Source organism: Passer montanus, unplaced genomic scaffold (genome assembly GCF_014805655.1).
Source record: "Passer montanus isolate IOZ18808 unplaced genomic scaffold, ASM1480565v1 scaffold7, whole genome shotgun sequence".
In the NCBI taxonomy this organism is placed as follows: domain Eukaryota; kingdom Metazoa; phylum Chordata; class Aves; order Passeriformes; family Passeridae; genus Passer; species Passer montanus.
In genome coordinates, this window is record NW_024372147.1 from 1,341,460 (window position 1) to 1,363,322 (window position 21,863).

Sequence of the window (21,863 nt, forward strand, 5' to 3'; positions counted from 1 at the left end):
GCGCACCCGCCGCCGCCGCCGCCTGCGAGCACGGCCGAGCCCGCCCACCGCCCGCACGCGCCGCCGGCGAGTAACAGAGCGGCCAATCCCGGCGCCAGGCTCCGCCCCGCCCCGCGTGCCCAGCTGCGGCCAATCACCGCGCAAGGCCGGAGCTGTCAATCACAGCCGCTAACCAATGCGGTGCGCCGCTCTGTTATTCATCGGGCGTGGGCCCGGCAGCCGCGCCTCAGACGCGGTGCCGCCGCAAACGGCGTCGCCGCGGGTCCTTCGGTACAACCTGCGTCCTCAACAAGTGGCGCCAGCGAAAGAGGCGCTCGCTCGCCCTGGGAGTTCCCCAGGGTAGCCCTGCTATGGGTGGCCGACACGCTTAGATAAGGTAGTCAGGTCCGAAACGCCGCGGCGGGGCCCGTCCGGCAGCGCGGCCCGCGGTGCCGCAGCGGGACTCAGCCGAGCTCGGAGGGCGGCTCCGGGCAGCCACAGCCAGCGTGGGGCTCCCCGGCCGCCGCTCAGCCCCGCCGTGACAGAGCTCAGTGAAGCACGCCTCCAGGGGCCTTTTCGGCTGCTCACGGTTCTGGACCCAGCTGCGAGTACTTTTGCTGTCTCGAAATAAAAATATCTCAAGAAGTATGGCCAACAGTGACATGCCAAGAAACTCATCAAGGCGTTTTTCCGCAGAGGACGGGCAGCAGGACGGCCGAAATATCAGTGCCTCTTTTAACAGCCGCAGTAGCAACAAAATCTTAGCCCTTCAGCCACCATTGCCCAAAGAATGGCGATTGCAGTCTTGATTTCTGTGATGAGGGTGTATTTATTTCGATCGTTCACGTGAAACCACCACTTCCTTTATCATGACAATTTCACTGTATATACCACATGCTTTTGAAATTAATTTTATCCTTATTACAGTAACTTGAAACAGTATCAGAATTCTTGCTATGTTTCAAAAGGCAGGATTAAAGACAGCCCTGTTCTCTCTTCATTCTGGGATGCTGATAAATCTGTGGACACCACTTTAAAACAAAATAAGGTGTTTCCTCTACAGATTATTCCAAGCCTTGAACATAGTCATTGCATCTTTCCTGGGTCTCATGTAGACCCACTTTTGCAGGGCATGCTTACTGCAGAATAAAACTAATTTAATTGGACTTAGTGCCCTTTCAAGTTTCAATTTCATTCAAGAGATGCAAACTGTTTTGCATGGAATTAATGACAGTAACTTCAGGCAATTAGCTGCTTGCAAAGAGCTTTACAAAATCCTGGTAGTTGAGTCAAATCTCTCAGGCTCTGAAGTGGTTCAAATTTAAAGCCGAAAAATATCAGTCAACAAAAGAAAAATATCATTATTTCTGCACAGTTCTTATGTTGTAAAATGTAGCTACCCAGAAGGAACTTGACAGTTACGTTGCTGTGTACTAATCTGGAGAAAGACATTAACAGCATCACATTACTACAAATATCAAAAATCTCGCCAAAGCTTTACAGATCTTTTTGGAGCCTTTTGGTATCAATTGCAGCATCTACACTAGATTTCCTCAGTACACATTTTATCCAGAAAGTTTTTTAGAAATATTTTTATTTAAATATTCTACAAGTTTGAATCAAAGTTATGCTGTATATGAAAGATGACAGACAAACATCATTAGTCAGTGCCATCACTTACTGTAATGTCCTTACAACTTTAATAGGTACTTTGAAGGTCATAGTATCTCTGGAGAGGGATGAATATGAGAAATTCAGATATATTTCAGCAGTAAGATTAGAGATTTGGTGTTCCATGGGATTTGGCTTTTTTTTGGTGTTTAACTGCTCAGAGAGATTCCACAATGACAGCCAAAAACAGTGTTTGCTATAAATATATCTTGTTTTTATCTGTAAAATTAACTTTCCTAAAATTAACGTAAAGATTTAGGAAAATCCTTAGTTTTCTGATGCTCTGAGCTGTCAATCAAAACAAAATTTCTGTAAGAGATTCCAACCTCCAAACTGATTAAAAGTCTTGCATGACAAATGAAAGTAATTTGCAATCTCTTTTTTGCTTGAAGATGTCAGGAAAAATAATCCAAAATGCCAGAGGTTTTTATGTCCAAAAAAGTGACAGTGGAGTCCCATAGCTTTATTAATGAATAAAAGGAGAGGTCGTGGGGCAATTCCCCATGGAATCTGTCAAATTGCTGGGGGATGCATCCTCCCTTTTATCCTAATTTCTCAGCCCCATTTCCTTCTCTCTTCCCCATTGTCTTAGGTAACTGAGAGGTACAGACTTCCCAAATTGCCTAATACAGACCCTCTTCTAATGTGCATCCTCCCCCCCTTCCCTTTTCTTTGTGTCTCTGTTCTTTTTCTCTAGCTCCAGGAATTTAGCGTGGCCTTGGGTGAGTAACAGTCTGTTTCAGTTAGTGGAATTCCTCTGGAATTTATGGTTGCTATTATTGCTTCTTTCACCTATCAGTATCTGGCTCTATCTACCAGCAGGCCCTCAGTTTGTTTGTAAAAACACCTCCCTCTCATTCCTTTCACAGCTTTTCACTGTGTGCAATCAGTGTGTGATTGTCAAGTTACATACTTACACAAACAATGGAGACAGACAAGGAAAACTTGAATTTTACTGGCAAAGTGTAAACAAGTGCTCTGTCTGGAATTTTCTACCAGAAAGAAATAGCGATGGCTTCAGCATGATTACATACTTGCATGCAAAGCCTGAAGCTTGTAGTTGTAATACAGGGCATAGGTGCCTAACCTTTCTGACAGCAGGTGACTCATGTTAAGTGAAGATGAGGGCTGCCTGCCTAAGTGGCTGTTCCGTCCACATTCTCTCCTCAAGTGGATTTCTCACATGCACAGAACAGCACCCTACACAAGGCTGCCTAGCAGGTGTAGAAATGGCATATGGCATCTTTACCAAAACAGCCCTTGCTTTTTTTTTTTCTTTTTTTTTTTTCCAAGGTGCAGAAGTGCCTAACTACAAGAGACAGAATTGAGAATGGTGACTGGTGTTTCTCTGACCTTTGCAGCTAAGTATCTAATCACCAGCAAGGGTCATCCTGGCCTTGACCTTCCATACTTTCTCATCCCTGGACATTTCATTTTCTAGTGCCCACATCTCTCCTGCCTGAGGGTGACACATCCTGAGCACATCACATGGATGGGCACCAGGACAGGTAGAGAGGCTAACACTGTGTCACTTAGAGGATCTGGCTATCTCATACATTTTCCAGCAACACAATTCTACTACGCAAAATTGATTACATGAAGTCTTAAGCCAAAAAGAGAGCTGCATCACCAAAGATGGACGTGCTCATAAAGGAGTACACCTAATGCTGAGAGCTTTGTGTGTGAGCTGGACATTGTGCCCTGGCTGGCAGCAAATAGTTGGAGTGCATCAAATGAGCCAGGAACAGGCACTGACCTTGTACTAAGAAAGGGCACCTTGGTGCTAGCTGGTAGGGGTGGGGGTGGCCACTCACCTAGAGACTCTGCAGGACCCAATGAGCAAGGAGAGGACCTCAGCCAAAAATATCACCATTGGACCAAGAGGCAAGTACAAGGGGCATGAAGGGTGGGTGCATAGACTGCAAGGGTGTAAAAGCCCAGGGATTCCTTAGAAACAGCACGTGCTGCTGCTGAGTCGCTGCATCATGATCAAAATACTTCGAGGAACCCAGCATCTGGGACAATGCTATGGGAAACATGGGTCAAGATGGTAAAAGGAGCTTCTGACAGTGTGAGTATGGTGCATGTAGGGATTCAAATGGGGCACCCGTGAGGTCACTGGAGCCACCCACTGCAAAGGGGTCTCAGTACCAGCAGTGAAAGTCTCACAGGTTGTGAATGTGATTCCTAGAGTGGAATCTGAATGCTCAGACAGGAAATCCAGAAACTTAAAAAATATAAAGACTAGGATAAAAGATATTATTACCATTGCTAAGGTTTTACATAAGTCCATATTATAACATAACAATAAAGTTACATCCAATGTGATTGTTTGCTATTATCTGCCTAAAGGCCATAATCTAAAGTGCATGCTTTAAAGAGGTAGAATACATATTTTCATCTTTATTTGACATGTTTTGTTCTGTTTCAGTTAGTTGTTTTTATCTCTGCAAGTTTACTATCCTCAAACTCCTTAATTGTCATTTCCATCTTGAGTCTAACAAGCTAGATACAACACAGGTATTTTTCCTGCTGTCTCTTGAATCCTTGCTCCCTATCATTTTACAATTTTACAATGTGTGATAAAAGGCATGCTTTGTTGTAACAAGCAGGATTTGATGTGACTATAGGTTGTATCACGTTTCATTATTTTGGTCCTTTAACTCTCATAGAGAACTTTTTCTTGTTTCTACACAAAAATTGAATTGGGTTTGCAAGGGCAAGCTTTGGAGGTAGAAGGGCTGCAGGTGTGGCTTCTGTGGGAGGCTGCAGGAAGCTTCCTCCATGTCCAGCACAGCCAATCCCTGGTGGCTCCAATACAGACGTGCCACTGGCCAAGACTGGGCCAGGCAGAAATGGTGATAACACTGCTGTGATAACAGATCTAAGATAAGATAAAACAAAGTTGTTATTGTGGCCAGAGTAGGGAGAGAACACGTGAGAGGAACAACTCTGCAGACACCAAGGTCAGTGGAGAAGGAGGAGGAGCTGCTCCAGGCACCAGAGCTGAGGTTCTGCTGCAGCCTGGTGCAAACCTTGGCAAGGCAGCTGTGCCCTGCAGCCCATGGAGCTCCATGGGGATGCAGAGATCCACCTGCAGCTGGTGGAGGAGCCCCAGGCCGGAGCAGGTGGATGCACAAAGGAGTCTGTGAACCCAAGGGAGGCCCCAGGCTGGAGCAGCCTGTCCTTGGAGGACTGTACCCTGTAAAAGAGTGAACTGGCCATAACCCCCATTCCCTGTCTCCCTGTGCTGCTGGGGTAGGAGGCAGAGCTGGAAGGAAGGAAGGAAGGGTGGCAGGAAGCTGTTTTTAAGGCTTATTTTACTTTCTCATTATCCTGCTCTTATTTTGTCAGTAACAAATTGCCTTCATATCTCTTAAGTTGAGCCTGTTTAGCCCATGATTATATTTGGTGAGTGATCTCTCTCAGTCCTTATCTCAACCCATGAAGCTTTTGTTAAAATTTCTTTCCTCTGTCCAGCTGCAGAGGGAAGTTATAGAGGCTTTGGAATCTAGCCACAGTCAAACCACAACACACATTAAGCTAGTAGCATAGCATCAAAATGCTAAAAGGAAACATATATAATATTGCTGAGACACTGCAGTTCAGATGATTACTTTGGAACAGGTTTTACATGTTACATGAACTATTTTAATAGCACATCACAATACTTATGACTGTGTACTGAAAAGCAGTGTGTTTTAAGCCCTCTAGGCCAGACACATTTTATATGCCCATTTTTTCTTCCAGTGGCAGGATCTGGAGAAACAGTTCACTTCTCTTTGGTTATGGCTATTACAACATGAAACACTATATTGTTCAGAACAGTTAAAATATCAAATGTGCATCAACTAACTTCTCCCTTCTCTTGTGCTGCCTCTGTTAACAAAATTATATTAGCTGGCGTTAGAAAAATTTACAAGATCCACATAAATAAGTTAATCTGCTGCCAGGCCCTTGAAAATCATCACAAAACATAATGTGTACATTGGGGCAGCACAGGTAAAATCTGGAGATATTCAGTTGCTCACAATGCACTGCACCATTCCCAATATCTACAGTTCTGTACACCAGCTCACAATGTTAATTCCATCCATCACTGGAGTTTTTCGGCAGCTACATGTACTACCTGAAGCATTAGGCATGTAGTTTTGGAAAGTTATGAAAAGTATTTGCAGTTTGGTTTTGGGGTGCAATTATTTTAACATTAATAATTTTTCCCTTATTTTAAATTTTAAAGTAGATTTTAGCATATTTTTCTGTATTACTATTCCTCTACAACATCATTATATGGCCAGAACTATTTACTGTGGGCTATTTTCAGGGCCAAAGGTTTTCAAGGGGGTCAGATCCAAGCATGTGGAAACCTGTTTGCTCATTTTGGAAACACAAGTTACAAGCTGCAACATTTTCTTTCTGGCTTGGTAAGGAAGGCCTGACCTGGCATAGTAATGGGAATTCAACATGTAATAATGTAGTAATGGACTTCAACATGTAACACTGACTTTGAGAAGCTGGGATAGCATAACAATGGACAAAAATTTGCCTAAGCAAACATTTAAGGATTTTTGGTTAGTTTAAAAGAGCAGTTGAAGCAAACTCAACTACAATTCAGAATGAAAGTGCTACTGATCTCAGGATGGATAAGGAATGCTGCAGCCCGGTATTACAGCCTCTGCTGGTAGGCTTTTCTGGTTATGCAAAAGGGCACCACTTAGCAGTCATATGCTGCAAACCTGCTCTTCCCTGGACTTTCCTGTTCCTATCAGTCATGATGTTTGCCAACACTCTTACAAGGCAGTAGTCAGCAGCATATGAACTGTGAACAAAATAGACCCGGGGGAAAAAAACTCACCATGTTTACAGCTCCGTGGCTTCTCTGTGCTCCTGATACTGGCCTCAAAATTTAGCTACTAATGGAATAAATGCAAGTTATGTTCTCAGACTGGAGCAGCCTCATGTTGAGGGGAAACTTCTTATGTTTTAGTTCTCTACCACACTCAACGCAAAGAAGCTGTTACGTTGAGGTGAAGCTTCTCATGTCTCAGTTTAGGGCCACTGCTGCTCGTCCTATCGCTGGGTACCACTGAATAAAGTCTGGCACCATCCTCTTAAAATACCACCTACTTTAAAAACCTCCTAATATTCCCGAGTCGAGGGCCGTGACAACGTCTCCTGCACCGGGACCGGTGCATGTAGCTGTACAGCTACGAGTGCCCTTCTGCCACGGGCACCGCTGCTGGACGGGGCGTGCCCCCGGGCGGCCCTGCCAGCGCCATAACGGCCGGGCCGGCCCGACCCCGCCCGGCCCACGATCCCCGCGGAGGCGGCTCACTGGGGTACCCTCCCATCCCGCAGGTTCGCTCCCAGGTGTGTCCGCCGCTGAGGGTAGGGCTCCAGCAGGGGAAACGAAAGAGATTCCCCCGCCCCAGGGAAGGGAAGGCACGACCCGCCGTCCCACCGCCAGACGACCCCTTTAAGCCGCCGGGCGCGCCAACTCCGCTGCGCCGCCCGGGATTGGCCCGCGCAGCCCGCCCACCGCCGCAGCGCGCCAAACCTGCCCGGGCGTGCCGCCCCGGCCTGCCCCCGCCCCCGGCTCTGCGGGCCAATCAGCGCCTCTGGCGGGGCCGTGAGCCCGGCTTCTGCCCAATAGAATGGCAGCAGCCGCAAGGCCTCGCCCTCAGGCCCCGCCCCTAGAGGCGCGGCTGCCGCGTTTCCCGCCCAGCGGTTGGCCGGCGGGAACGGACTCCCCGTGACACTCGCGCCGGGCCGGGTGATTGGCTGCGCTCGGGCGCGAAACGTAACGCGGGAAAACCTGGGGCTCGGCCCGGGCTGCGAGCGCGGAGGTATCGCGGCGGCGGCGGCGGCTCCTCCTCGGGCATCGCCGGGACCGGGGCTGCCAGCGGGGCCGGCGTCGCTTCGGAAAGGTGCGGGGACGCTGTGACTGCTTCGCTCCGGCCGCTGCCATGGCCGGGAGCCGCCGCTGACTTGGCGGATCCGCTCGGGGGTGGCTGCGGAGGCGGAGGGGTGCGGAGGGCGAGCCACCGAGACCACAGGGAGCCGCCGTCCTCTGTGATGAGCGGCTGAGGCGAGCCCGGGCGGCGACAGGTGGCGACGGCCGCGGGACCTCCGTGCAGCTGCACGGCCCATTCCGGGACACGGGCGCGGACTGCGGGGCCGTGCCGTCGCGGAGCGCCCTCCTTTCCCTCTCTTTCCGCGCTCCTTTCGCCGCTGCCCGCTGCCCGGCGATGGCGGAGCGGCTCCCGCCGGGCCCCCCTTCGGTGATTTTTTGCCAGGACTCTCCGAAGCGCGTCCTGGTCTCCGTTATCAAAACCACCCCGATCAAGCCCTCCTCGGGGGGGAGCGGGAGCGAGGAGCCGATGCCCGTCCCGCCCGTCCCCACCAGCCCCGGCTTCAGCGACTTCATGGTCTACCCCTGGCGCTGGGGCGAGAACGCGCACAACGTGACCCTCAGCCCCGGCGGCGGGGACGGCACCGCCGGCCCGTCAGCGCTCCCGCCGCCCCGCGGGGGAGCGGGCAGAGCGGCCGGCGGGGACGAGGAGAAGGCGGGGAGCCCGGGCAGCGCCGGGCGGCACCGGCACCTGAAGGTGAGGGCGCGGCGCGCGGGGGCGGGCGGGCCGCGCGCTTACAGGGCGACTCCGCGGCGCGCGCTCCTCCCGCGCTTCCGCCCGGGCATTTAAAGTGAAGTCACTTCCGGCAACGGCGCGCGCGCCGCGGGGAAGAGCGGGGTACGGAGTCGGTGCCCGTCCCCCTTCCTTTAAAAAGTGAAAAAAAGAACACCCTCGCCACCGACAAAGCTCTTATCCTCGCTCTCCTCGCACCTGGAGTGCTTTGTCCCGTTCTCTTTGTCCCCCCTCAGTACAAGAGAGACAAACGTGTAAACGCTTCTGGCGTGGGTCCAGTGTAGGACAGCAAAGATTATTCAGGGACCTGAGCATTTATTTTATGAGGATAGGCTGAGGGAGCTGGACCTGTTAAAAGCTCTTATCCTCGCACCTGGAGTGCTTTGTCCCGTTCTGGGCTCCTCAGTACAAGAGAGACATGGCGCTCCTGGCGTGGGTCCAGTGTAGGACAGCAAAGATTATTCAGGGACCTGAGCATTTATTTTATGAGGATAGGCTGAGGGAGCTGGACCTGTTCAGCCTTAAGAAAAGACGACTGAGATGACTTTATTAATGGATATGAGTATCTTACAAGGGTGCCAAGAAGATGGAGCTAGGATCTGCTTGTGACAAGCTGTAGGAAAAAAAGGCAATAGGCAAAAACCGCTACACAGGAAGCTCCACCTCAGTATGAGGAGGAATTTCTTTATGTGTTGCTGACCAAGCATTGGCACAGGTTACCCAGAGAGGTTTTGGAGTCTCTGTCCCTGGTGATACTCCAGAACTGCCTAGACACAATCCTGTGCCATGTGCTCTAGAGTGACCGAGCAGGGAGGTTGGAGCAGATGACCCACTGTGCTCCCTTTCAACCTGACCCGTTCTGTGAGCTGTCAGTTCCTCCCCAAGCTCCTGAGCACATGGTGGTGACTGTCATCTCCCCTCCTGCCCAGGCCTTAGGAATGAGCTGGGCACAGTCTGGTGTGGCTCTGTGCTGTCACAGCGTCATCCTTGGTCATACCATAGCTCCAGGGAATGCTGTGCCAGTTGGCCAGACAGCATGGGAGAGTAAGTGCCTCGGTTTAGTTGCCTCTTTATTTACACCCAGGATGGAATAAGACGTGGCCGTCCAAGAGCAGACACCGTCCGAGACCTGATCAGTGAAGGAGAGCACTCTTCCAGCAGGATACGCTGCAATATTTGCAACAGGGTCTTTCCACGAGAGAAGTCACTGCAAGCCCATAAACGAACTCACACCGGTGAGTAAGAGGAGGGTGTGAATAACTTGGGGAGAGCCACTTAGGAAGCACGAGCGAAGGAATTAAATCCCCTCAAACAAACATAAAGGAACCCCAAAGAACTTGACCTGTTATGATTCTGTTGTAACTGCTAAATTAACCGTACTTTGCTCTCAGTGCTTGTAACTAACTCAATCAAAGTCTTTGTACCCATATTTGTCATGGGGAAGTGTAGCAGCAATTTGGGCTGTAATAGTATAGTCAAATGTGTAAACATTTTGTCTGTCGATGTCACATAAGCACTTTGGGCTTGGTCCTCTGTTCTTGAGCTTGGTAGCACTCTATATCCTGATGGATCTGTCAATGTCACATAAGCACTTTGAAGAAGAAAAAGAACTAGTCTTGGGATTGGTCCTCTGTTCTTGAGCTTGGTAGCACTCTATATCCTGATGGCCTCTTCTTTGTGATTTGTTTTCTCCTTGCTGATGTATTTTTCACATCACAATTGAAGTTCTGCTCTAAGAGGTTACAGTAACTTAAAAAGTGGCTGGCAACTTCAGGCTTGTCACATCCTAGGAAGTGTGCTTAAATATTGAGGGAAGAGTCCACATGCTTAAAATCACCACCCAGTTGTTTTTTCCTACCACCTAGAATTAATTTTCTGGGGTGGAGGAAATCATGCTAATTTACTGAACTGTATTTAGAAGGTGATTTGCAGTTAAGTTAAAATGTATGATGAACTTGCTCAATACTCAGCTGAGCTTAAACTCAAGATGCTGTTTGGGTTTTTTTTAAACCAAGCAAATATATTTTATTTCTTCAACAGAACACCTTGTTTACCATAACATATGAACAAATGTAGCTCACAATAGAGACACAATCACCAGCACTCCCCCCAAACCAACCAAACAAAATCTCACAAAAGCCTTGGCTCACTATCTCCTTCTGACTCAGGTCACTATGACTAATCTAGATAATGATATTAAACAACAGCATTTCTCATTTTTTGGTCAAAATATGTTATTTCACTCGGTCCTACAACATGTTGAACTTGTAAGAACTATTTAACTGAGTAGAGCTTTCCCCGTCATTCCTCTGAGTTAGTGAGCCAGACTCACCCTCATTTTGTTGCCTTCCTGAGGGCAGTGGCATGGCATACCTTTGTGTAGTGTGTGCAGTCAGATCTGCTTGAGGAAGGAGACACCTCCTACCTTTGTTCTTCTGGTTGCATTGTGCATGGAGAACCCTTCCTTGATGACTGATTTGAGAAAACTTAAATCTGGAATAAGTTTCTCATGCAGCCTCTATCATTATAACTTTTTTAAGACATATTTCTCCTAATGAGGTATTGCCATAACATTGTAGTAATGTAGACCTCAGATATTTTACCCTAGTTCAGGCTATGGTAAGGATAAAATTTTTCTGGTTACAACCTGAATTACATTACTTGTCCAATTACTTGCCCATATTTCTTGCTCTACATCTGCACAGTTTCACAAAACTTACGGAGTGCTATCTATGAGTCTTAAATCAGAAAATATGACAAGGAAAAGTACAAGTTTTTTTTCTCTTTGGAAATAAGTATATTGTTCAGTAACACAGAGCATGCACTTCTAAGTATTCAAGGATTTTTTAAGTAGGTACAAGTTTCTCAGTGGGTAAAAGGAGAGCTTGCTTGTACCAGGTTGAAGCCAGGGACTGCCACTGGGTACTATGACACTTCTAGTCATCTTTCACAAATCTCTTCTGTTACTACTTTTAGGTGAAAGGCCTTATTTATGTGACTACCCAGACTGTGGGAAAGCCTTTGTGCAGAGTGGGCAGCTCAAAACTCACCAGCGTCTCCACACAGGAGAGAAGCCTTTTGTCTGCTCAGAGAATGGTAAGTTATCAGAGAATGATTTGCAGCTTTCTGGGGTCAGACTAATATTGGAAATGTATGCCTGTTCACATTGCAAAAGCTTTGGAGTTAAAATTTGGTGGAACTTTTAGGGAAAGGGAAGAGCCTTTCAGAATCTGCCTAATTCTGCAAGTGTGTATCTAAAGATTGCATACATTCTCTGTCAGTGGATACTAATGTATAAAATAATGGGGCATGTTATGAACTTTTGGTTTTCAACAAAACCTAGGGTTTTGTGAATGGGGAAGGGTGGATTCAATGGCATTTCCATCCCACAGATGTTACACTTTCTTTGGTTGGCTGCTTTCTGTAACACATTCTTCATTGTCACTCTGCGTTTTTTAAGGCTGTTTAAGCAGGTTCACACATGCAAACCGTCATTGTCCCAAACATCCCTATGCCCGACTGAAGAGGGAAGAGCTCACGGACAGGCTGAGTAAGAAGGAGACGGCTGACAATAAAGCTGTGGCCGAGTGGCTAGCAAAGTAAGTTCCCTCATGTTGTCATCTTTCTCAAAATACTTAAAAGAGTGGTCTGACACAGCATTTACTCTTTGGGATAGTTACCCCCCAAGAAAGCAAAACTATGTTCTTCCAGTACACATCAGCACAGCCGTGCCTCTCCTTGAAGAATTATGAACTCCTGGTCAAGACAAAGTTCCTGATGAGAGTTTTTTCCTTACTGGTTTGTTTTGTGTTTGCTCTCTGCTTAAATACTTTTTTCGCTTGATCAACACCTGCTATATCTAGTGCTACAGTTTTGCTGAATTTGCATTTGTGTGAGAGGTACTATATGCCTAGGACGAAATGCCTGCTGAGAACACCATGGAGACAAGAAATCTGTCACAGATGTTCACTTGGGCATTTTACACTTAAAATACTGAATAAAGAAGGTCTCTGACAGCTTAAATACTACCATATAAGGGCTGAAAAGTAAAGCCAAGTGCAATGCCCAGTTGGATGCAAGGTAGTTCTTGGGAGGTTTTTGCCCATTTTGAATTGTTGGTGTGCGAGTCAGCTGTGTGTATTTTACAAGTATTCCTCGTGTTTGATGTTATAGGTACTGGGAGACTAGAGAGCAGCGTGCTCCTGCTTTGAAGACCAAAGCAATCCAGAAAACGGATCAGGAACAGCAGGACCCAATGGAGTATCTTCAGTCTGATGAAGAGGATGATGAAGAGAAAAACAGCGCCCATTCAGCTGCCCGCCACCATCGCCTCCAGGAGCAGCGTGAGCGCATGCATGGCGCGCTGGCGCTCATCGAGCTGGCAAACTTAGCTGTGGCACCCCTGCGACAGTAGATAGGAGGAGCAGTCTGCCCATAAAAAATGTACTTTCTGGTGTTACTTAACCAGTTAGATCCCAAGCATAAGCTAAGCACCTTATTTGCTTATAATAGGCTGCTATTCTGTAGAATTTATGAAGAATGTTGTTGCCCCATAACATGGGGTGAGAGAATTGCACTTTTGATAGGGTAGAAGACAGATGTAAAATTTCTAAGTATTTTGTAAATATGGGACTGCATAAGGCAGGGTTGACAAATTTATGTGTCATGGGAAGCTAGATTTTGCAAGGTTAACTCATTTATCTGAAGCAGATTTCACAGGAAACACTTCCTGAACAAAGTGTCCGTGATTAGCAGGAATGGTACACGTGGCCAAAGAGGGCTGACAAAAAAGTATTTATTTGACTATCCAGCAAAGTGATGAGTCTGGGGATATTGTTAAACAGCAATGAAACCATGTTTTTCATATCAGTATATCTTTACCTAGCATCTCCAAGGCAAAGGGCAGAGGTTAGTTATCTCAACTTGTACAGGGAAAGAAAATGCTTCATGCAGGGAATATCTTCACTGTGACTGCTCAAGGTATGAGGCTTGACTTTGCTGCTTCACATTTTTTTTTATTTGATTTCAGCAGAATCTCTTGGTAGCACTTGTTATTCCTAACATATGTGTAGTTGGGAAGTTTTGCACATTGTTTTATGTGAAAATGATTAGTCTTGCAAAGTCTAGAAAAAGGTAAAGAACTGGTGATATTTTTTTCAGGTTTTTGGGCCCTGTAGTGATTTGGCACTTGATTTTGTTAATAAAGGCGTTATTTACAGGGTGGTATGAATTTGTAATAAACTATTCTAGGTCTTCTATTAGCAAACACTAAGTTTTAAAGTATTGCTTTTATAATGATTAGCAAATAGAAGCCTCCATACTTACTGTGCATAAAGCCACCTTACTGCTTTACTCCAGCATAACATGCCGATTTTTTGTTCACTAACAATAGCACAGCTATAAAAATAAACACTGCAGAAAAGTATTCACTATACAACTAGGAAATAGGCTTCCAAAGGTAGTTACAAGTGTGTTAACAGTGTGATTTCATATATTTCCCAAATAAATGAAGTTGCAGAATGCTGCCTAGTACTCAGATGCTGATATAAAATGTTTAACAGGGTATCTTGTCACTTTGTGAATGTTGTGTACTTTCAGTAGCATTGTCTCTTGGTGATCTTTTACCATATTTTGCTTTGAAGGCAGCCAGAGATTCCTAATATGCTAACAAAACTTTGTTTCAGATTGGACTTTTTGTGTGTTGTTTTGTTGTTGGTTGTTGTTGTTAAGCTACTGCTTAAGGGGATATTAATAATGTGTATTTACTGACCTGCTTGCTTTAACTTCTTCCTCTTGTTGGAAGTAAGGAAATTCAGATGAGAAGGGAAAGCCTCTTTCCCTCTCAGTTGAACTGAAAAGGAAGAAAACATTTTGTCAATCACTTGATGTAGGCTGACCAGATTGCATACAGCTGTTCCAGAAAAGTAGAGGGGTTTTACATCAGAAACTGCAGCTGTTGAAGTATGTTCTCTGATAACCTTTTGTGGTTGAAAATCTCATTAACCCAATTTGTTTAAATCCTGTGTTGATGCACTTAACAAAAAAGTAATTGAATAATTAAAAAAAGAAAATGTCTTTCATTGATTGTAAATAATTTTGCACCAGTGATACGGTTTAACTTCTGCTTCAGCTTCTGAAAAAAATAGTAGACACTAGTGATATAAGGCTTCTTTGCCTGCATAAAACTGGTAATTCATTAACGTATGTAGGTTTTGGCTTTCTAAAAGATATTAAGTGCTTCTGACTGTTCATCTGGCTTCACGTGAATAGTCTGATCCCGAATTGAGCCCTGAACATACATCTGTTGTAATTCTGAATCATAACTCGGAATTCCTCCTGAGCAGTATTTCACAGGGCAGAAGACTGTAATTACCAGCCACTTGCAGACTGGAATATTACTTCATCAGGATTGGTTGTGGGTTTTTTGGTGGGTGTTTTTGGTTGTTGGGTTTGAGGTTTTTAAATTTCTCTTTTCAGTCGGCCAGAATATTTCCTCAGGTCTTTGAAGTATGACAAGTACACTGGATTGTACTTTGCCATAGACAAATTCAGACAGCTGAAGCAGTTTTGGATCATGACAAGATGAAGATGGGATGTGGAAGACTGCTTTTTGTTTTATTAAGTGATTACATACAAGAAATTGTTTGGTGCTTTGAAAGATTTAAGTTGTAGTTTGGCATGAGTTAAAAGCAGAAGAGTTGATGTGCTGTCATTCTAATAGATGCTTTGAATAAAAACTTGATTTAATTTTCAGGTTTAATGTGTGCTGTTTGGTAATTACTAAATACGCGGTGTCTTCCTTGTTTCTGACAGCCCGACTTGTTGCAGAGAAGGTTTAAGGTGTTTATTTTCCCTGTCCCTTGAAATTTGACACAAGTTAAACCATCCAAGGCAAATAGTTTTTTACAGTTTCAGGAACTTGTGAGAATCCGTCCCTCCGCGCGAAGCCCAGGCCGAGCTCTGTGGGCGCTAAGGGCTGGCTGCAGCACAGTCCCCGCGGGGCTCGCCCCTCTCCCTTCCGCGGGCGGGCCGCAGAGGCCCCGCTTTGCCCCCGGCCTGGTTTGACAGCACGGCCGGGCGCTCTGGGGAGCGGGCTGCAGCCCGGGCGCTGCTGAGGCGGCTCGCCGGGCGCCCCGCGCGGAGCCAGCCCCGCCGCCGNNNNCCCGGCAGGCGAGGCGCGGCTCCAGACCCGCCCGCGGGGCCGCCGCGCCCGGGACCCGGGGCCGCCGCCGCCGTCTGGGGACGGGCCGGGGAGAAGGAGGAGGAGCGGCCTCTTCACGGCCACCCTGGTGCAAGCCCGCTGTGCGGCCCTGCTCGCCGCCGCTCGTCGCCGCCATGAGCGCCGGGCAGGCCGCGGGGGAGGAGGCGGACGCCGCCGCCGCGTCCCCGGCACTTCCCAGGGTGCTCTCGGCACTCTTCTACGGGACGTGCTCTTTCCTCACCGTGCTGGTCAACAAGGCGCTCCTCAGCGCCTACAGGTGAGCGCCGGGGCAGAGCGGGCGGCCCCCCCGCCGCGGGTGCCGGTGCAGCCCGTGCCGGGCCATGCCGGGCTGTCCCTGCCCGGCGGAGAAGCTTCCCGCTCCTGTTCCCCTTCCCGCTGGCGTGACCCTCGGGCGTCCGTGCAGCTCGTCATCCCGAGCAGCCAGCTGGTGGGTAATGTGCTGGAAGCAGGGCCGGTTTCTCCAATTTGAGACCCCACTCGTGCCCAATATGTACCAGTTCTGCAGCACCGCCCGACGGCAAGCACAGTTCCGACAACACCCGTCTTTTCCTCCTGTCTTTGCGCTATTCCAGGAGGATCGCACTACCTTAAGACACCTCTGAGGGAAAGAGCGTATCCTCTAACTGTTCCTGCCGAATAGTGGCTTCCTTCCAGCGTCTTTCTTTTCTGAGGTAGCCAGAAATGAAAAGTGAACCTTGTAAAATGGTTTGATCATAAAAACACTGAGAGATTCCGTCCTTGACTTGATGGCTCTAGTTCCCATACAGAATCCTGGTGATAATCAGCATATTCTGCCACTGTGTGAAGCAACGGCATAAACTGCATGTCTTACACTTTGCATTTTACTCTTAGTCTTGCAGCTGAGGGAAGTAGGAACTTAGACATTCATATCCAAGTCAAACTTTCCCCATCTAGATTTGTATACCTGTTGGACTTCGATCATCCTTGTGGGTCCCTTGTGACTCAGGATATTCTATGATTCTATGACTGTCCTGTGACTGCCATTTTTGTCACCACTAACATGTTTTACTTAAAATCTTTGCTCTGTTTTTGCTGTGGTTTAGCTCATCTTGAATCAAAATAAGAAAAAGAAAACCCAAATTCAAAGAAAGTTAAAAAGCCAAACTTACTGTAATTTTCTAACATTCTGTGCTATTTGAACATATAGCAGCTGTATTTAATATGTCTCGTAAATGGTACTTGGTGCAAGTTGAGATTTTATTTTATAGTGGTTTTTATCCTACAGACTGTAGCTCCCTGAAAGTCCCTGGCATTCATCTAGCGCATCTGTGTGAGATGATCAAGTACAGTATGTCCACCAGTAAGCCTAAGTTTTGTAGTAACACCTTACAGCATTGCTGGAAATATTTAGGCCTCTGCAAATCACAAATGTCTGGAGCAATTTGTGTAGTACAGATGGGCAAACTCTCCATCTTTATATGGGGGAGCTGAAAATACTAAACAAAAGGCAGTTTAAGTGTGGTTATAAATGGAAGTCTTATTTCTTATATTTTCCTGCCCCCAATACTTCTGTTTCCCTGACCTCTTTTGCTATCAGTTGCTCCTAACTCTGTGTTAGGACTGTAATGCTCTTATGGCCTTTTTTCTGTGAGTCAGCTTGTTTGTTTCTCTTGTCAATGCTTTGTTCTCATCCATATTAATTATGTTAATATTAGATGTATATTTCTCATCACACTAAGTAGGAAAACAGCAGTTCTGCAAACATCATGAAGTTCAACAAGGCCAATGACCTGCACCTGGATTGAGGCAATCCTAGGAACAAATATAGTCTGCACGGAGAATGGATCGAGACTAGCCCTGGGGAGAAGGACTTGGGGGTGTTTGTGGTAAAAAGCTGAATATGAACCAGCACTGTGTGCTTGCAGCTCACCTGGCCTGCATCAGAAGAGGTGTGGCCAGCAGGTCAAGGAAGGGGATTCTGTGCCCCTGTTCTAGTGAGACCCGCACCTGTAATAATGCATCCAGGTCTTGGGCCCCCCAGCTCAAAGAAGACATGGACCTGTTGGAACTAGTCCAGAGGAGGTCACTAATCACAGTGGCTCTGATCACAGGATGGCTGCACCTTTCCTGTGAAGACATGCTGAGAGAGACGGGGTTGTTCAGCCTGGAGAAGATTCCAGGAAGACCTTATTGTGGCTTTCCATTACCTAAAGAGCTGGGAAGGGGAAGAAGGAGGAGCAGGGAAGAGCTCAAGAAGGACTTTTGAGAAGGACATGTAGTGATAGGAAAAAGGGAAATGGACTTAAGCTGAAAGAGGGGAGGTCTAGATTGATATCAGGAAGAAATTCTTTGCTGTGAGAGTGGTAAGGACTGAAGTAAGTTGTCCAGACAGGTTGTGGACTCCCCATCCCTAGAGGTGCTCAAGACCTGTCTGGATGGGGCTTTGAGCAACCTGGAGTAGTGGGAGTTGTCCCTGCCCATGGCAGAGTGTTTGGAACTAGATGATCTTTAAGGTCCCTTCCAACCTGAACCATTCTGTGATTCTATCCATGCTTTCAGCTAAAGCCAACTGAAGGGTTATAGTAGGAATGTAGCTGGGTTAGTAGACAATAGAAGTTTCTACAATATTTACCTAAGAACTTGATTTTGACAAAAACATATTGCTAGTATGTTTGGATTGCAGAGACCAAATTCCATGTTAGAGCAACTGCAAGATGCTTTAGTCACTATCCCATCTCAGGATTCAAAATGTGTATGTGAAGCTACTCAAGAAATGATGCATTAAGACTTCTCTAAGTGTGTTACCTTCACTTACGAGTATTCCCCAAACAACTAGCAGTTCAGAATTGATCAACTGTATGTGGGTACATGTACAGCTGTACAACAACATGTATCATTTGGGCTGCAGAAATAAAATATTTCTACTACAATAAGTGCAGTCCTGAGCTCTTCTTAAACACAGGCCAGTCATCCTCATGTTTAATTGCTGACTTTGGTTTTAAACTTTAACTTTTTTATTTTTCCTAATTATTTATTTCCATCCTCAGTACTAAATGTCTGTTCATGTTTTTCAGCTTCCCATCACCAATGTTTCTTGGAATTGGACAGGTATGTTCACAAGTAAAGTATACTAAAAGTATTCATTAGTTTTTGAGGTAGATTTTAGGGGTCAAAATCACAGTTACAGTAAACTGCTTGTCTTCTGGATCAGATACACTTTAAGGAACTGTCATTTGTTTCATTGAAAACAGGCAACTTTGAGCTTGAGTCAAAATTATTGCCTGGAGAGAGTCATGTAAAAGACTGGAATGCTATTTATTTCTCCTTGTAAAGTTCAGTAATTAGGAACCTGGCCTTTAAAACTGTCCAGCTTTGTTCCAGCAAATGCATGCATTCTGTGAGAATCCTTGAGCCTTTATAGACTACATGCAGAGATATTGCCCCTGTTTGTAGCCAAACCATGTATTTCCTCATAAATTTTTCCCCATTTTCCAGCAGTTTTCCAGTAGTATCAGTGCAAAATTTTGATTCTTTCTTGCTTTATTTGCCCATGGGTAAGTTGCACCATGGCAGCACAAATGGTTTTTATTATTTTTGTTGTTAGGAGGCATGGTGGTAAAACCAAAGTTCAAATGCTTATGGCCTGGGTCCATAAAGAAGAATGTATCACTGCAGAGGGATCACTGATAAAGATGGAGCCTTGAAGCAAGTGTTGTTTGGGCAAATACATTTTATAGGGAATTTGCTTTCTGCCAAGGCTGCACAGCAAAGAGTAGTGAGGAAGTATTGAAAACAGGGTACCACAAGTCTGACATCTTTGCTGTTAGGTGCTAGAGAGAGTAAAATGTCTTGTAAAGACTTTGTGATGTGATAGAGAGTTTTACATACCCAGACTGCTCAAGAAACCATAGACCATGTTTCAGTGAAAGGCTAGAAAATGTGGCAATAATTAATGTCTTGATGCAGCTTTTTTCTTTGCAGAAAAAAGGAAAAGAGTCTTTGCAGAATCAAAGACTTAATGGCATTTCCATTTTTTGTTGACAGATCCTTCCAAGATTTTCCTGAACATTATATAAAGTACATATGATATGGTGTAATGCTTTAGTCTGCAGAACATGACTCCACCTCATCCCCTAGATAGTTGATTGCTGTCTTTTTGTATTAGGAAAATTTGACCCTTTGTTTTGACTCCTTGGGGCAGCATTAACACCTGTAATGTATGATTGGCCAGATATTCTTCTTCATTTTGTCTGCGTCTTTACAATTCTTCCTCATGTTGTCAACCAGACTGATCAATGCCCAACCTCCATCTTGCATTACCAAAAAAAAGTTTTGGGAGTGGTTCTGCAGGCTAAACAATTCTCTGAGTAAAAACTTAATGGTTTATCTGGGATTGTGTCCTATTTTATTTTCACAACTCCTTCTCAGCGTGCATTGTTTCACAGAATGCCACTAATTTTCTTCAGGATTGTAAAGTATATGTATTTTACTTTTAAATAAATAGCTGGCAAAAATTGTTTTAATAAGAGGAAAATTATTTCAATTTGTTAATTTCATTCTGTGCTGTTCTTTTACAGAAATACATAAAAGCTAGCATTTGTCAAATTCCTATAAATATTTTGTCTTCAAAGCAGTTTTTTATTCATATATTTCAATTTTGCTCTTACATGACTTCTCACTTTTTCTTTTTGTTTAGATGGCAGCCACTATACTTATCTTGTATGTGTCAAAACTAAATAAGATTGTTCACTTCCCTGATTTTGACAAAAGTATACCTGTGAAGGTAAGGATCACCTTGTGAACCTGTGAAGGTTGTGGTCTCAATAGGAAAGAGTTACTTCTTATAATAGTGTTCTTTCTTACAGGGACAAGAAAAACATTTGCATTTCTTTTTCAGATGGGATTCTTTGTATCATTGTTTCATTTAAAAATTGATATGATAATTTTAATTTCTCTGCAATATTCTAGTCTGGGCTATAGACATAAACTCTATTTGCAGAGAAATTTGTTGCCATTTAGTTATGTAGCACATGGGAAGGGTATTTTACCTCTATACAGCAGGATGAAGTCTTCCACATTCCTGAGGAAGGTTTTCCTGGATATAGGTCTCTGTGGTATCAATGAGAGATAGGTGTTCCTGAAAGACTTTTGAATACAGAATGAAGAGAGAAAGACTGCTTAGAAATATGAATGGAGCATGTGACAAAATAGTAGAAAAAAATGTGATAGATGAGAAACCAGAGCAGCTGACTCCCAGTATAAGATTTGTGGTCCATTGGAGGGGCTAAAATAATGCCCATTGAAAATGTTGTAGGTGTAATGCCCATTGAAAATGTTGTAGGTGGCAACTAGCTGCATCATACAGACCTTAAATATATATGGTTTAAAGAGGCAGGACAGAACAAATGTGAGAGGACCTCCTCTTACCTCAGTTTGGGAACTAGGATGTGAAGCGACTACAGCAATGATCGTCAAAGATTTTTGCATCTATGCAGTGTTGTTGGAATGTTTCTTTGATGCATTAGCCTGTGTGTTTATGTCTGGTTGCAGATTATCAGTTGTGTTTGCTCCAGGACACAGGGAATGTTCTCAGCCCTGCTGCAGGGATCAAATAGTGTAGCTTTTCAGGCCCACATCTTTACTGCAGAATCTTGTCTTCCTGTCAGTGTGAGGTTTACAATGGATGTCTCACAGATATGTTCATTCTTAATGCATGTTGAAATCATTGGCATTTCTACATGTACAAGTCCTGGAGGAAAATCTGTGGTATCATTTATAAAATGGACAATCCTTCTTTGTTATTCCAGAATAAGAAAGAAGGTTTCCCAGTGGGTAGCTTTGAGTTCCATGTATAAGCAACTTATGTAGACCTTGAGAAGTTTCTTCCCTCCATTCCCCACAAGTCCTGCTGTGTATATTGTTTGTGGTGTTGGATTTGACCAGTCATAGCGAATCGGCTTGATTGCTCATTGTTGATTTCTCTACTTTTTAAGGAACCCTTAGGCCAACTCCTTATCCTTTTGTCAGCTTTTGCTTTGGCACTAAGATAACCATTACTTTTCAGTCCTCAACTGGTTTATGTCTTCAGTGCATTCAGCTAGAGTTTTTAAGTAGTGAAATGCTTACTTTAGTGACGAAGCTTTGAAGTTCCTGACCCCTTTTAAGTAAATGATTCACTGATCTCTGCTGTTGTGCTGGATGTTGTAATTTTGTCTTTACAATAGAATGGATTTCGGAGGAAAGATAATGTCTGCTCTGTTTTCAGCCTGTAAATAAAATGTTCTAAAGAAAAGTCTGCAGATGAGACAGTGTTTTACAAAATTTTTGCAAGCTTATGCCGACAGGCTGAATATTTATTGTTACTCATACTCCTGCTTTCTTTATAC

At 45.2% G+C, this 21,863-nt stretch overlaps 2 protein-coding genes across 6 annotated transcripts in view; both read left to right on the top strand.

Annotated features, from left to right (window-relative positions):
- The first annotated feature begins 7,863 nt into the window (after positions 1 to 7,863).
- Positions 7,864 to 15,047, top strand: ZNF367 (zinc finger protein 367). The gene is made up of 5 exons (XM_039729749.1): positions 7,864 to 8,258; positions 9,379 to 9,529; positions 11,271 to 11,390; positions 11,755 to 11,893; positions 12,468 to 15,047. Exons 1-5 carry the CDS (start codon positions 7,899 to 7,901, stop codon positions 12,706 to 12,708), a joined length of 1,011 nt encoding a protein of 336 aa, XP_039585683.1. The 5' UTR covers positions 7,864 to 7,898; the 3' UTR covers positions 12,709 to 15,047.
- A 452-nt stretch (positions 15,048 to 15,499) lies between these two features.
- The window catches only part of SLC35D2 (solute carrier family 35 member D2), a 59,449-nt gene continuing 53,085 nt past the window's right edge, over positions 15,500 to 21,863 (top strand). For all 5 annotated transcript variants that reach the window (XM_039729751.1, XM_039729753.1, XM_039729750.1 and 2 more), the window contains exons 1-3: positions 15,500 to 15,772; positions 18,552 to 18,585; positions 20,174 to 20,260. In XM_039729751.1, the coding sequence (XP_039585685.1) occupies positions 15,630 to 15,772; positions 18,552 to 18,585; positions 20,174 to 20,260 (264 nt within the window). In that variant the 5' untranslated portion in view covers positions 15,500 to 15,629. The remainder of the gene's footprint in view (positions 15,773 to 18,551; positions 18,586 to 20,173; positions 20,261 to 21,863) is intronic.